Genomic DNA, 17,328 nt, shown 5'->3' on the forward strand with positions numbered 1-17,328 from the left:
AGGTTATATGCTGATGGTAACTGAGCAGTGATTTCTTCAGACAAACCTGGTTGAAGTCCCTGAATATAATTTGAAATGCATGTTCCTTGTTTGGAGATGGCATCATGCAGTATCTCAAGTACTTGATTATAGCTGGCCACAGGTGGTATGTACACTCTGGTGAAGATCATGGGTGAGAATTCCCTAGGTAAATAAAGAGGGAAGCATCTTATCATTTGATGTTTAATGTTGGGGGAACACAAGTTTTCTCTGTAAATACTAGTAAAACACCCTGGTTTCCTTGGCTGTGTAAGTCTAGGACTCTCAAGTCCCACCAAACTCCTGAGACTGAGACGGCTCATCCCACCCCAAACCCCGATTTGTATGGACGCTGTGTACTCTGTTACAAGTTAGTGCCATGAAATAATAGACAGCACACATCATACAATTAAAGGAATCAGATTTATGAGTCTTAACTAATTAAAGGTTTAGTAAAGAATAACAAAAAAGAAAAGGACCCATTCTAACTAAACAGTCAAGTGTGCACAAGTTGAAGCTCATCTTGAACTTCTCTGTCACTCACTGGGCCCTCGGTCAGCGTGAACAACCACACCACCTTCCAAATGTTGCTCACAATCCATCTTGAACAAATGGGTCTCCTACCAATTCGTATGCTACGACCGATTCTCCCCAGCGTCTTCTCTCTTCATCTTCCACCGAACAAAAAACTCAAGACCAATCTTATTGTCCCTCACCAAGAAAATCTCTCGCTAATTGGATGACTCACATTCCACATCATCCCTTATCTTCAACAATATCCCAAACAGGCTGAAAGCAGAACAGACTGCTCTTACAGAGCTGCTAAATGAAATACCTACCGCATTAGAGTGAAAATGTGAACCAGGGCATTACACTAGTTAACAGCTATTTCCTAAGTGTTGTGCATTATCATGAGTGTAATTGAAACTGAAAAGGCTGAAAATACCCAGTAGGTCAAGCAGCTTATATGGAAGGAAACTAATACTTACTCCATTTTCTATTTTTATTTCAGATTAACAACATACATAGTTGTTAATTTTTGTGTTATTATAGCAATATTGTGAGTATATATATTTTTGGTACACTAACAAAATCAACATAAAAAAAACAAATAGTAAAACTAATAATGACTCAGTGCAAATCATTTGTTTGAAACATTCAAACATATATTTTAATACACTATTATAATTATCTTTATAGTTACAATTGTTAATTCAAGATGCTTGGAACAAATGTGAAAACCAAACAAAGAGAACAAAAGAATTGACTCACAGGCATTTTAACAGCACTTCGGGGAGATGAACCTCTGCTGGAACGAGATCAAGAAGAAATCTCAAAATATCAGGTGAATGCATTCTAATTAAAAATCGTTAATATTTTTAGGTCCATGGCTGATGAGGGACAGCTTGCTCAGGGTTTTCACAGAGGGACTGAGCTGCCAGAGATAAATTAGCATCCCAACCTTGGTCAATGTGATCAAAGTCTTTTTTTAAAAATTGTTTATGGAAAGTGGAAGTTGCTGTTAAGACCAACATTAATTGGTCATCCCTATTTGTCCTTGAAGAAATTGATAGGTGTTCTCCCACCAGAACTGTTAAAATAGCTGTGGTGAAGTTGATCCTGCCAGACTATTGATACAACAGGAATTCTGCAGATGCTGAAAATTCAAGCAACACACATCAAAGTTGCTGGTGAATGCAGCAGGCCAGGCAGCATCTGTAGGAAGAGGTGCAGTCGACGTTTCAGGTCGAGACCCTTCGTCAGGACTAACTGAAGGAAGAGTGAGTAAGGGATTTGAAAGTTGGAGGGGGAGGGGGAGATGCAAAATGATAGGAGAAGACAGGAGGGGGAGGGATAGAGCCAAGAGCTGGACAGGTGATAGGCAAAAGGGGATACGAGAGGATCATGGGACAGGAGATCTGGGAAGAAAGACGGGGGGGGGGGACCAGAGGATGGGCAAGAGGTATATTCAGAGGGACAGAGGGAGAAAAAGGAGAGTGACAGAAAGAATGTGTGCATAAAAATAAGTAACAGATGGGGTACGAGGAGGAGGTGGGGCCTTAGCATAAGTTAGAGAAGTCGATGTTCATGCTATCAGGTTGGAGGCTACCCAGACAGAATATAAGGTGTTGTTCCTCCAACCTGAGTGTGGCATCATCTTTACAGTAGAGGAGGCCGTGGATAGACATGTCAGAATGGGAATGGGATGTGGAATTAAAATGTGTGGCCACTGGGAGATCCTGCTTTCTCTGGCGGACAGAGCATAGATGTTCAGCAAAGCGGTCTCCCAGTCTGCGTCGGGTCTCACCAATATATAAAAGGCCACATCGGGAGCACCAGACGCAGTATATCACCCCAGTCGACTCACAGGTGAAGTGTTGCCTCACCTGGAAGGACTGCTTGGGGCCCTGAATGGTGGTAAGGGAGGAAGTGTAAGGGCATGTTCATCTTTACAGTAGAGGAGGCCATGGATAGACATGTCAGAATGGGAATGAGACTATTGATACATATTTCTTGATATATTTTATGACTCAGGTGGGGAATATAAGGATCATAGTGTTCCTAAGCACAAGCTGCTCTGGTCCAAGGTCATGAAGATCACATGTTTGAGACAGACAGATGAAGATGCTTCATTTAGTTCCTGAAACATTCTGTTGATCGGAGTTTCACAAGCAGTTTTCCTATACAATCTCATTTTTTTATGCTTGAAACTTCATATAACTCCAACCAAATCAGCTACATAACTGACTACAGAGCAAGACTACATAAACAGAAAAGTGATGATCATTTACTTTACAGACTTAGTTTAATTGATGAATTCTACCAATGATGCCCAAATAAACTCTTCAATATTTGTCAAAAATTACTTTGAAACTTTTGTATCCATCCCAGAAAAGAGATTGGCTATCAGTCTAAAGATAGCACCTTCAATAGTGTAGCACTCTCTCAATGCTGAAGATTTAACCTGGAATTTGTCCCCTCCTGTACAGCAGAGCGGTCCGTAGTTTGACAAATTTGACTAGTGATGCCTTCCCCTGGGAAGCTATGTTCCAGTTTAAGATGGCGTTGGTGAGGCACAGCGACGACTTGCTAGCAACAAACATAACTATTACCTACTTTATTACTCACTGTTATTCTCAAAAAGGATCACTGCGATCAATAGCCCGTTATTTCTCTTTTGGAGATGACCTTTTGAATCGCCTGAACATCCTGCCATATTTGCGGTGTGAACTGAAGTCTCAAAGGTGCAGCGTGGCATGACTGAGCCAAATTGAGGCAGTGCGGCCCCTGCCCAAGAATGGGAAACCAGCCAATGTTTGGCTGCTGGAGTGGGCTTGGAACCAAGGCATGGCAGTGGGGCCTGGGCCTGAGAGGGAGGAACGCGCCAATGTTTAAGTGAATTAAGTGCCGGGCCGAATTGGAAAGAAGGGCCCGCTGTTTTGCCGATTTAAGCTTTGGGTTGGGACAGATTGAAAAGGTCAGGGTGTTGGGGCCAGAGGCAAGGGACAGGCCAGTGTTCTGCTCGCTACATGCAAGACTTATTTGTCTCCGTCCTGAACTATTGGTCTGCAACTAATGGGCTCCTGGAATGCCTTTGTGGCTGTGGACTCACTTTCATTAACTTCAGTTCTGAATGTTTTTTATTTACTTTTATTGTTTAAACAATTAGGTTTTTTTTTCTATACTTTGCGTGTTTGGCAGTCTTCTATTTCCAATGAGTTCTGTTGGGTTTCTTAGTTTTGTGGCTGCCTGTAAGGAGATGAATCTCGAGTAGCTTAGTGTGCCTATACAGTGCCTATTCATGTTTTATTGTTTTACAACACTGAATCACAGTGGATTTAATTTGGGGTTTTTTTTTGACACTGATCAACAGAAAAAGACTCTTTTGTGTCAAAGTGAAAACAGATCTCTTCAAGGTAATCTAAATAATTACAAATATAAAACACAAAATATTTGATTGCTTTAGTATTTACCCCCTTTAATATGACACACCAGATCATCACTGGTGCAGACAATTGGTTTTAAAAGCCACATAATTCGTTAAATGGAGATCTGTTTTTGGAGACCTGTGTGCAGTCAAGGTGTTTCAATTGATTGTAGTAAAAATGCACTTGTATCTGGAAGGACCAGCTGCTGGTGAGTCAGTATCCTGACGAAAACTACACCATGAAGACAAAAGAACACTCCAAGCAACTCCGCAAAAAGGTTATTGAAAAGCACAAGTCAGGAGATGGGTACAAGAAAATTTCCAAGTCACTGAATATCCCTTAGAGTACAGTAGAGTCAATCATCAAGAAATGGAAAGAATGTAGCACAGCTATAAATCTGCCAAGAGCAGGCCATCCTCAAAAACGAGTGACCATGCAAGAAGAGAACCAGTGAGGGAGGCCACCAAGAGACCTATGACAACTCTGAAGGAGTTACAAGCTTCAGTGGCTGAGATGGGAGAGACTGTGCATATAACAACTGTACTTCACCAGTCACAGCTTTATGGGAGAATGGCAAAGAGAAAGCCATTGTTGAAAATACTCACATGAAATGTCAGCTAGAGTTTGCCAGAAGAAGGTTCTATGATCTAATGAAACCAAAATTGATCTTTTTGGCCATCAGACTAAATGCTATTTTTGGCGTAAGCTAAACACCATACATCATCACAAACACACCATCCCTACCATGAAGCATGGTGGTGGCTGCATCATGCTGCAGGAATGCTTCACTGCAGCAGGCCCTAGAAGGCTTGTGGAGGTAAAAGCACAAGCTGTATGCCAGAAATTTGAGAATATCAGGGCAGAAGTGGGTGTAATTTCTATGATGAAGGAGAAGGTGCTTGGGAAACTGAAAGTCTGAAAGTATATAAGGTACCAGAACCAAATAGACTATACCCCAGCGTTATGAAAGAGGTAACTGAAGAGATTGTGGAGGCATTGGTAATGATCCTTCAATAATCACTAGAATCTGGAATGGTTCCAGAGGGCAGGAAAATTGCAAATGTCACTCCATTCTTTAAGAAGAAGGGAGGCAGAGGAAAAGACAATATAAGGAAATGACTTCAGTGGTAGGGGAGAAGTTGGAATCCAGTATTAAGGATGAGGTTTTGGGGTACTTGGAGGCACAGGACAAAGTCAGCATGGTTTCCTTAAAGGGAAATCTTTCCTGACAAATGTGTGGGAATTCTTTGCGAAAATAATAGTAAGAAGAGACAGAGGAGAGTGAGTGGATGTTCTTTGCTTGGACTTTCAGAAGGCCTTTGACAAGGTGTCAAACATGAGGCTGCCTAACAAGATAAGCACCCACGGTAGTACAGAAACAATACTAGCTTGAATAGAAAACTGACTGATTGGCTAGAGGCAAAGTATAGGAATAAAGAGGGACTTTTCAGATTGGCTGCCGGTGACTGAAGGTTTTCCACAGGGGCTGGGTATTGGGACCACTTCTTTGCAGATGATATGAAAATGATTTAGAGGATGGAATTGATGGCCTTGCAGCTAAATTTGCAGAAGATATGAAGGTAGATGGACACTGGAAGTGGCATTGATTTTCTCTCTCTTCCTCTCTCCTTCTCTCCCTCTTTCCCTCTTCTTCCTCCTCAAAATCTCAGGATTGGTTCCTCTTAGAATGTTAAAATGTAAAAGTAGTAGCAATACTCACCTAGCCCTGTTTACCACTCGGTGACTGACTCTGCTCACCATCGCTTTCTGCATCTTGATATCAATTCCAACTCTGTTGCTGGGTTCCCTGAGGTGGTTATCTCATTTGCTATCCACTTCAAAATCTCTTGTGCCATGACCCTCTCTGCTTTTTGCTGAGACTGACTGTAGGCCTCACAACCTCACTGCAGCCTCTCGCTCAATTTCTTCAAGGATGTCCTGCACCTCTGCAGACTAGGTAGGGTGATCTTTCCTCCCTTCCTCTCTGCCTGCCTGCTTGTCTGTCTCTGACTGTCTTTCCCTCTCTTTCTTTCTGCCTGTTCTCTCTATCCCTCCTTTCTCACTCTCTCTCTCTCTCACACACAACACATAAACACACACACACATTCTCTTCCTGTCCTCAAACTCTATCAAACTCTACCTTTTTCTTCTCTCTCCCTTTATCAAGTTCACCCTTTTCCCCCAGAAGTTCCCGCTGTTCAGCAGATCATGAGGCAGTGTAGCTAAGGGCAACTGCGAGGGTACAGTAAATAGTTTCACTGCCTCACAGCTCCTGGGACTCAGACTCAATCCTCAACTCTGGTGCTGCTTGTCTGGAAATAAAATAGCGTCTTCTCTCAGTGACCATGGTGGCTTCTTCCAGACGCACCAGTTCCCTCCCGCGTCCGAAAGTTGAGCTGGTGAGTTAATTGGTTACTGTAAATTAGCCTTTAGTGTAGATTAATGACAAAATGCAGAAAATTGCTGGGTGTGTGTGAGAGAGGATTAGTTACAGGGGTACAAGAAAATAGGAAAAGATGAATGGGACAAATGGAATGTCTCCCTTGAAAGCCCTTATGAAACTGATGGGCCAAATGGTCTCCTTTGTGTTTTATAAATCTATCCACTATCACTTTTAATCACTCAGTGATGTTATAAAATACACAACAGCTTTTTCCCATACTTTAGAATTAATGTAGATTAACACTGCCATAGACTATTACACGTCTTGGAGGATATTGTTCTGAGAGTTCAATTCAATCAGTTCCATGAGGAGATTTCTTTGCCTCTGCCTGCGCTGCAACGGAACTGAGTTTGCTTGATGTGAATTCCAGATGATAAAAAATAGAAGTTTCACTTCTCCCTCAACAACATTCTTTATCTTGGCAGGCACAAATTTCATGCAAGGAAATTGAAATCTATTTCTCAGAGATTTGTTGAGTAAGAATAAAACCTTAGCTGGAATTTTTTAATGAACGAACTCCAGGCAATTGTGATAGTCCTTGGTGAAGTTGAAGTCTTTTAAAGCATAAATATAGATCAATTTAATCATTGCCTTCGACCGCCAGGAAACCAAAAAGTAGAGGTACAGTTGAGCTCAGCAGCTAAGCAATAAAATAGGATTTACAAAATATTTTCTTTAAATAAAATATATACAGAAGAGACTGAATCATTCTCGCTGTTCTGAGTGAGGTTTACATATTTGTCACAATTTACAGTTTACAATTTTCTACAGTCAATACAGATCAGTAATAACATCTCCTCCTTGCTGACTGTCGACACAGGCACATCTCAAGGACCACGCTTAGCCCACTGCTCTACTCACGGCTGTGTGGCTAGGCACAGCTCAAATGCCATCTATAAACTTGACAATGACACCACTAAGCTCAGATGGCTGCTAGGCTTACAGAAGCAAGGAAGCTCTGCTGCCTGAGTAGTATCACAATAACATCCTCGCTCTCAAGGTTAGCAAGATCAAGGAATTGATTGTGGACTTCAGTAACAGGAAGTTAGAAAAAACACATACCAGCCCTCACTGAGGGGTCAGCAGTGGAACAGGTGAACAATTTCAAGTTCCCGCACATTAGCATCGCAGATCTATCCTGGCCTAACACATTGATGCAGACATGAAGAAGGCACACCTGTGCCTTTACTTCATTAGGGGTCTGAGGAGTCTGGGACGTCACCAAGGATTAGATTATTAGGTTATGAGAACACCCAGTCCTCTTTTATTGTCATTTAGAAATGCATACATGCGTTACTAAATGATACAATGTTCCTCCAGAGTGATATCACAGAAAACAGGACAGACCAAAGACTAACACTGACGGAACCACATAATTATAACATATAGTTACAGCAGTGCAAAGCAATACCATAATTTGATAAAGAACAAACCATGGTAAAAAAAGTCTCAAAATCCCCGAGTCGATCGACTCCCGAGTCCCCGATAGCAGGCGGCAAAAGGGAGAAACTCCCTGCCATAAACCTCCAGGCACCGTCAACTGTCGATGCCTTGGAAGCAGCCGACCACAGCCGACACCGAGTCCGTCCATCCGAAAACTTCTAGCCTCCGACCAGCCCCTCCGATACAGCCTCCCGAGCGCCATCCTCTGCCGAGTGCCTTCGACCTCGCCCCAGCTGCCGAAACAAGCAAAGCTGAGGATTCAGGGCCTTCTGCTCCGGAGATTCCGGTTACCACACAGTAGCAGTGGCAGCAAAGCGGGCATTTCAGAAGTTTTCTAGATGTTCCTCCGTACTCTCACGTCTGTCTCCATCAAATTGGAATTGTGCACGGTCCCCTACTTGACAGATTACAGATATCATTCACCGGGGAGGCCGCGCGCGCTGCGTCGCGCCGCCATCTTCTCCTCCTCCATTTTGTAAATGTACAGTGGAAAGCATTCTGACTGGTTGCATCACAGCCTGGTATATGGAGCCTCCAATGCACAGATCACAAAAGGCTGCAGAGAGCTGTAGACTCAGCCAGTTCCATCACAGGCACAACCCTCCACCCCGTTCAGGACATCTGTCAAAGGTATTGCCTCAAGATGGCAGCGTCCCATTATAAAGAGCCCTCGCCATTTTAGACGTGCCTCCTTCTCATTACTACCATCAGGGAGAGATACAAAAGCCTGAAAACCAATGATTTAATGACATCAGATCCACCATCGGATTTCTGAATAGCCCATGAACACTACCCAATTATTCCTTTCTCTGTGCTATTTGTTTTGTTTATAAATTATGGATTTTCATGTCTTTGCAATGTACCGCTGCAGCAAAACAACAAACTTTACATCATATTCCAGTGATAATAAATCTAATTCTGCCCTAATTTAGCTCAGGGCCTTTGGAATTTTAATGAGAACGAGCAAACTCTGAAAATATCCCTGTCTTCCTAAAGCAAAAGGGAAATGTTTAATTCAGGCAACAAGTAAACATGACCTACCTCTGCAAAAACAGAAGAATTTGATCGTTGTTGCAAAGTTTTTCACTGTCCACCCACACTTTTTACCAGGTGTCAGATAGAACGGAAATTCCCTCCAGATACTATGTCAGATCATTCCAGAAGGCCCCCAGATGATGGCATAATTGACTGCTATACTTCCCATTTGAGATTAAAATGAGTTGATGCACACCCTTTGAAGCTAATACCTGTGAATAATATGTGGGGACCCCAAGAGAGAACTGCATCACATCAAGGATCAAGGATAAACTTTATTCACCACATGTGTTAGAAATTTGATGTGATGCGTTGGTGCCGAAAATCAACATTATAAATCAATTATAAACAGTGAAGAATAATATAAAAAATCAAAGTTAGAAATTGAAGTACAGACAAGGAATTAAACTTCATCACAGTTGGTCATAAGTACTATGTAGCTGAATAACCTGCAGACCAATTTAGAATTGAATAATGGCTTTCAGTAAAGGAATTGAAAGGCTGCCCACAACCTACAAATGTAGTGAATCCCAGAATACTGTTGAGAGAGAGAGCTGTGGTGAAGAGAGTGGGTGAGTGGGTGAAGAGAGTGGGAGAGTGGGTGAGTGGGTGAGTGGGTGAGTGGGGAGGCTGATACTGATATTTGCAGTGCAGGTCAGCCTGATGTATAATTGGAACTATTTTATTATTTTTTGTCTTTGTGGCCAGCTCATCCATTGCAGACAAAACATGTGTAGATCTGCAGATATTTAACCTGAACCTTTCAGCAGTGAAGCCTTCTGTTGATCTATTTCCAAAGGGAGGTTGAAGAGTCACCTGCACTCAGCCAAGCACCAGGATATCTCTGCTGTGCTGGTGGATTCCTCATTGAGTAATGGTGACTTTTTGAGATTGCTCATCAGTCTGTTGACCCTGTGGCAGGTTAGAATTAGCTTGAGATAAAATGAATGGGAAAAAATGGGCTGCAAAGAGAATTTTTGATTTGACTTATTAAATTCAAGTGTTTTCATTATGTTCAATCTTTTAATAATTTAATTTCTTTAACATTTTAATTTTTTTAACAGGCTCCAAGTGATTTTGAATGTTTATGAATGTCAAGGCCTTTGGAAGCCAGTGAGCCAGGGTTTGGGATCTCTCAAATGCCTAAGCTATTCCATGGATGCAAACGGGTTCCGAATGGAAGACGGCACAATGTCTGTGCTGTAAAGAGATGACATGCCCCAGAGCAGTCAGCCAGGGGTTGGGGGTAGCAGCTCTGAACCTGCATCAATGTTTCTCAGAATATGCCCTCAGATTAAAGATCAGATACGTGACCCCATGTTCCAATGATAGTGCATGCAATGTGAACAGTGATGTCCTGACACCCTCCTTACCTTCACTGAACTAACACTTCTGCTTCAACCCCACCTTTCTGTCTGAAGGGCTCGGCTGGAAGCGCTCTCAGATCACAGTGGCAAGCTGCAGCTGTCCTTGCAGGAGATCATTGACTGGTTGACTGTGAAAGACGAGGAGCTGTCCGAGCAGCTGCCCTTCACTGGGGACATTGGCGCAGTGCAGCGCTACAATGAATTCCACTCGGTGAGTTGAAGGAAACAATCAGCGGCAGGTATACATTTCTGCTCTTGCAAAATATCTCATTAACAGTGATTGCTCATACTGGTTATATTTCATTTTGCTGATTTCAAGTTACAAATGGAATACAAATCTCTCTTAAAGGGGGATACCCTATTAAAAATTGGTGTATGCCAAACTGTTTTTGTGAGGGTACTGTTGTTCTCATCATACCTTAATAATCAAACAGCAAAAGGGTGCATTTGCATCTGACACTGTAAGAAAGGATATATATTACTGCATGGTGGCCTACTTGAAATTCAGGTGGCTGGTGCATTTCCCATAAATGAGCAGCATAGGCAAGAAATTCCTTGATTTAATCAAGTGATCGCAGTCAGACGGGAGAAGAGTGGCATTCATTTCCCATAGGGAAGTTTATTGCCAGTTTCATTGCTGTAACTATAGGCCAAAACCATATCGTCTAGAAATCAAACATCAAAGCTCGCAATATCACAGTTTAAACTGGTGAGCAATGACATGCTGTTAGATTCTGTGAGACATTAAATATTATTTCCTAATAAACTAGTCCTAGTCTGTGAATTTATCTTCGTTTCCTACGTGTTTTATATGCCCTTGACATTTGGAAACTGTCAGGCTTCCAACTCAAGCCTAAAAATTGGACTTCACCTGATTTTAGTATGCTAAATCGGACCCTGAGGACAACCCAATTCCACACCGATGCCACTGACTGAAGAGTCATGGGAGATCGAACCATCAAGATAGCAGGCACAGCTATCAGAGGCCCCTGCACTCTGTCTCTCTCTCTCTCTTTCTCTCTCGCGCAAGCTCTTTCTCGCTCTTTCTCTCTCTCTCTCTCTCTCTCTCTCTCCCGCTTTCTCTCTCTCGTTCTCTCTCTCTTTCTTTTAACAGTGAGAGAGAGTCTGTTGGTTCTCGTGTTGGGGGAACTCGAATAAGCGATGTTGCAGACTGTAACATCGAAACAGCGAGCTGTTGGCCTCTCTTCTCGCTGTGCCAGGAGCGATACCTCTCTCTCCCTCGTTAGTGAGAGAGAGGGAGTCAGTGTTGAGATGGACAGTCGTTTTTGATGGACTCTGGATCATGGTCTCTGGGGGCTTGCATGGTGGTTGGTGGGGCGCCTGATGCTTTTTGGGGAGGGGGAAGGGAAGGGCTGATGCTTTGCTGCTGCTGGTGTTTGGGAGGGGAGGGGAGGCTTTGGAGTTCTGATCTTTCTTTTGTCATTTTTTCTTTGGTTTTCTTTCTCTGTTTCATGAATGTTTACAAAGAGTAAGGATCTCAGGTTGTATACTGTATACATTCTCTGATATTAAATTGAACAATTAAATGGTATGATCCACCTGCCACTAAACAAAATTGTTAAATCAGGAAATTCTAACTTTAAGAAATTATGATTGTAGCTTTATCCCATTTTAGAGCTAGGAGCTCAGACATGGCAGGTGCTCCAGCTAACAGCTGACGTCTCATTCACCGTGAAGTGAGTCACGACTATTCACTCCTTTCAGCAATGCAGATTGTCATGGAAATCGAGGGAAAAAATGTGAAAGGGTCATAGAATGGAGGAGGGTGAGGGTGGAAACTGAGTGGAGAGGAGGGAATCGGGACAGGATTAACTCAATGTGAGGAACCATTGCTGGGGAAAGGGGAACTCCAGGTAGAGGAAATGCAGTGGGTAATGGTTCTCCAACAGTGAGTGACATGGTCAAGCTCCTAGTTACTACCCAGGCCACTGCCACAGGGATCACCGGAGCACAGATCACACCTACGAGAGCATAAATAATTGGCCTTTGCCAGTGCGGCAATAATTATGAGAAGTTTTCAAAATTAAAACAAACTACCACCACTTTTAACTCCTTTGGTTCTCAGCTTATTCTTAAATATTTTAAATGCTTTAAATTAAGTGAACAACATGGGTCATAGGCTTGGAAATTTTAATCCACCTTCAATCAGCAAGAGAGAAATGCCTGCACATGAAAGATTTTATCATGACCATGAAGTGTAACAAGGAAAAGGCATCAGTGTTAGATTAAAGCAGGCAGTGCATTATATGGCAGATGCTCCAACTAAACATAAAGGATAGGTCTTCCACCAGAAAAACACTTCAGAACTTGAAAACCACTGCATTAGTTCTCTTCTCTCCCCCACATTGACTGTTAAAGGCTGCCAGTATGCAGGCTAGCAACGCTGACGTTTCAATTATGCCCTGGAACCTGTAGCCGGTGACCTCAGGGATCCCTGTGGCAGCTATCCAGTCAACGGATTGCAAACGGGCACAATTGTTTTACTTTTATTAAGTCACCAGGCTCCATTCCTTCCTTTCCACAAACTTCCATTTAGATGCCTGTTTATGAATTGGTTTCAGGTTAAGCCCCCTGAACAGATAACTACTTCAATAGGCACCTAAATATTGTCGTCCAGATTCTTACAATTTCTATTATACTTCCACAATCAAAATTCAAAAAAGCAACAATATTTTACTCAAGCAATTTACTAACCTGATAACTGAGATGCTAAATGTTTGATACTTGCTCTTAATTTTATTTCCACGTTGCTTCAATAAAGGCTTTCATGGAAGATGTAAAGACAAAGGGACCATTCATACTGGCAACTTTGGAGTCGGCTCAAGCATTTCTATCCCAGCATCCTCTTGAGGAGACAGAGGAACCAACACCCGATAAAGGTCATCATATTACTGTGCTTGCTTGTAGCTTTCTCTCTGCCATTATTGTATTGTTGTTGCTGTTCTTTTCCACACCTTGTAGCACATCGAGCTGCAACCTTGCCTTTTCTTTAGAATTTTTATCTTTTTTTACGAGGCCAAGTTGAATTGCTAGCTCGATGTTCAACCCAGAATGGATGGTAAGCGCGCAAGGAGCCAGCCTGATTGGAACCTGGGACCACTCACCTCGTGGATGCCACTACACCACTGGCTGGCTAAATTGTGGTGTAGATAAAGAGAAAAACAGAAGAACTACTGCTTTCAGGCACCAGTGCAAATCTATGTACTGCCCTTCAACTCTGCCACTTGTTTATCATGTGTCATTTTCTAAAATCTCTTAGACCATTTGAATCATTTTAACATATATCTTCCAAATGCCAAGGAGAATAGGGTGGTCTTATTGCAAAGATAAAACAACACAACAAAGAGACAAAAAAAGAAGTCTCCTCTAAGGAGCCCTTTGTTGTAAGTTCAAAGATCTGGAATCAGTTTGTGCATACTACTCATGTTCTGAAGATTCATTTTCATTTGAATTATGATCCATGCCCTCCATGAGATTTCACTGTTTTCAGAGTTTGCTGCTCTGTCATACTCCTCTGCACTGTTTGTTGTTCATACAATTAGTAAAAGAAATTATAAAGTTGAGGTAGTCAGTTTGACCCTGGGCCTGCCAGTACTTCATGCCAAGAGTGTACTTGGATTGTTTAATTTACTATTTGTTAATGAAAGAAATGGATGAAGAAGGAAAAAATAATTAAGTTTGATGTGTATTCTAATATTATGATAGTAACCCTGTAGAACTGAATTGTCTAATTTTAACATTATAAATACTGCATCTTCAAACTTCAATTGTTCTCTTCTTTCTCACTTTTACTTGGCTTTTATTTTAATTATTTACTAAAATCTAACGTAAAATGAAGTTCAATAGTATTTTCCTTAAAAAATTGTTGTCACCTTCTGTTTTTTTGCTTCAATAATTTGACAACTTAAAGTTGAAATTCACAAAAACACCAGACACCCCTATGCTATATTCCTGTCCATACTTCCTAGTCTGGCAACTTCTACCCCATAATCCTACAAAATATTTCTATACTGATGGATACCAGTGGTGATTTAGTCTCTTCTTATCCAGTTATCTTCATTAAGCCAGCATGTATATGATTCCATCTAACATATCTAAACACCTAATTTCAGATATGTCACCAAAGCAAAGAATCCAGAACTTGAGTCGATACATTTGGAAGCAGGCTAATGTGTCAAGTGAAATGTGGGAAAAACTGAGTGCTCGTTGCATTGACCGGCACAGGCACATCGAAAGAACAATGGAGAGACTTTTGGAGCTCCAAAGTGCCATGGAAGAGATTAGTCTTGCCTTGGATCAGGCTGAAGCTGTTAGAGATTCCTGGGAGCCTGTGGGAGATCTCTTCATTGATTCATTGCAGGAGCATATTGATGCAACTAAGGTACAGTTATAACTGCATTTGGCATGTAAACATTGGTGTAACATCGAGAAATGTTCTTGCCCATGATGATTATAAATTTGCTTCCTTGTACTGCTAACAGGACACACCGGATTGCATTAGAGTATGGTGAGAGAAGTTTATATGCACACTGCATCGCTTTATGCTTTGCATTTAGGAAATCGAATATCGGTCTTTTGAGCGTGATTCACTGATTGGGAGCAACCTTACATTAAAGTTTCATTACCTTAAGGTAACATATAGTGGGCTACGATCTTGTAACCTCTAAGACCAGGCCAAATTTAGCCTTCCAATGGATTGAAAAGAAAAGCCAAAAATAAATAAAAACAGATATCACTGAAAATATCCAACAGGTCAGACAACGTTATAATGGGAAAAAAAGGCCAGATGTGACTTTCAGGCACTGAAACCTGAAAGGCAACAAGAACATATGTTCTTTGAAAACATCAACAGGTTGCATTTGTATTTTCCATGTCATGGAGTTTCAACCTCTGATTCAGAATGTATCATTGATTCACTGGCAAATAAATTCAGTATAATTCCACTGTCAATCTTTCTTATCATCTGTGAGAAGGTCAGTTGAGACAGAAACTCCATTGTATTGATGTTCACCTCTTTCCTAAATTATTTGTTTCTCTTTTAAGATGCATTCCATCAAGAAAGAGAAATTCGAAGAGGATGCCTCACCATTCTATAAGAGTTAGATTGTATCAAAGCATGACAGAAGATTGAATAGCAAATAAAAAATAAAATACAGCAAAGGATGTCTTAAAGATCAATAAGGAAGGAAAAATTAGTGTGTCGGAAATGGAAAAACAGATAAAGATTCTATTGATGTTACACAGACTTGGTTCTGTGGGAAATGAGCTCGGGAATTAATAATAGAATTTTTTAAAAAGTATTAAGCAGGTATCTTGCATTGACCTTTACTCTAGATCAAGGATTCTCCACCTTTTTTATGCCTTGGACACCTACCATTAACCAGGGGACCCCAGATTGAAAACCCTTCTCAAGATAGTGCAGCTAATGTGCCCAAAATAATTGTGAAACTGGAATCAGAAAAGAAGGAGAAAGTCGGGAAAATCACCAGGGAATGTTTTAATGTTTTTGAGCAAATTGTTAAGTTATGAACTGATAAGTTGCTTAGTCCTAATGGACTTTATCTTTAGGTTCTTAAAAAAAGTAGATAGTGAGATAGTCAATGCATCAATTTCAATTCTCTGAAATTCACAAGAATGGGTGAAGAATGGCAAACAGCCAACATAAATCCTTTATTCGGTACAGAAGCAAGACAGAAAGCAGAAAACTAAAGTTAGCTTAATGTCCAAAATAGGGAAAAAAATAGAAATTATTAGTAAAGACATAGAGGGTACTTAGAAAAATTCAGGGTAATCAAGTAAATTTGAGATAGTTTTGTGAAAGGGGAATCATGCTGAATCTTTTTTTTTAAAGAGTTATTTGAAGTACTAACATGAGCTGTTTATTGTGCAAAATAAAAACTTGTGGCATTCGGGAAAATCTGACTAGTGAGAAATCAGTTTCTGGGTGGCAAATAGTTAGAATTGATGAGCCCTGGGAAATAGAATTGGCACCTCAATTTGTTATAATTTTTACAAGTGACTTGAAGGAAAGGATAAATAACACATACGAAAGATGTTGAAGTTAGGCAGCATCTATGAATGGGGATTAGCATTGATGTTTTGGGGCAAGATCCTTCATCAGGACTCAGGAAGAGATGAATGCAGAGACAAACCAAGGATACGTTGGTGGTGAAAGGACAAAAGGGTATACAAAGGGATAGACATAGGTTAACTGAGTGGACAGAAACTGACAAATGGAACATAATGTGGGAAAATGTGAAATACACCATTTTGGGAGTAAAAAATGGTAGTAGAATACCATTGCTTATTGCAAGGAGAATTGAATACTAAAACAGGAAGGTTAAGTTTCACTCTCACAGGGCATTGGCCCTGCATGTCCTTTTCAGATTTTCTACTACCATTTGGTGTTGGGCCACATTTCAGAATCGTTGAGATATTCTTAGCAGAACATGTCAATCAAATATATAAAAATCACTGAATAATTGAGTGATGTTAAATTATGCAGTAATGATAAATATATAAACTTGGCTTGTCGTCTTCAATGTAGCATCTGCCCAATTAACTCAGCTTCAATTTATTGCATTATGCATATTGCAAAGTTTGTTATTGAAGAGAATGGTGGAAAGACATAATTCATAATAAATACAGACTTTTTTAATGCTAGCAGTCGTGAAATAATAATGAGTTTTGGAGACACATTCAAAGCTGTGAAAGAACCGGAAACCTAGCCTCTGAGTGCTGGTGAATTACTTTACTTTACTTTACTTTACTTTATACTTTATTGTCCCCAAACAATTGATACTAGAACATACAATCATCACAGCGATATCTGATTCTGCGCTACACACAGATTACAAATATTAAATATGAAAAATATTAAAAATAGTTAAAAATAAGTAAATATTAAAAATTTAAATTATAAATCATAAATAGAAAATAGAAAAATGGGAAGTAAGGTAGTGAAAAAGAACCGAGAGGCAGGTCCTGATATTTGGACGGTACGGCCCAGATTCGGGTCAGGATCCATTCAACAGTCTTATCACAGTTGGAAAGAAGCTGTTCCCAAATCTGG

General features: G+C 40.8%; 1 protein-coding gene across 1 annotated transcript in view; it reads left to right on the top strand.

The window, feature by feature from the left end:
- Positions 1 to 1,224: 1,224 nt before the first annotated feature.
- drp2 (dystrophin related protein 2) overlaps positions 1,225 to 17,328 on the top strand; it is a 90,266-nt gene continuing 74,162 nt past the window's right edge. Inside the window, exons 1-4 of the mRNA XM_063061366.1 lie at positions 1,225 to 1,363; positions 10,290 to 10,446; positions 13,018 to 13,135; positions 14,369 to 14,637. Of these exons, the coding sequence (XP_062917436.1) occupies positions 1,317 to 1,363; positions 10,290 to 10,446; positions 13,018 to 13,135; positions 14,369 to 14,637 (591 nt within the window). The 5' untranslated portion in view covers positions 1,225 to 1,316. The remainder of the gene's footprint in view (positions 1,364 to 10,289; positions 10,447 to 13,017; positions 13,136 to 14,368; positions 14,638 to 17,328) is intronic.

This window comes from Mobula hypostoma, chromosome 10 (assembly GCF_963921235.1).
Source record: "Mobula hypostoma chromosome 10, sMobHyp1.1, whole genome shotgun sequence".
Classification (NCBI taxonomy): domain Eukaryota; kingdom Metazoa; phylum Chordata; class Chondrichthyes; order Myliobatiformes; family Myliobatidae; genus Mobula; species Mobula hypostoma.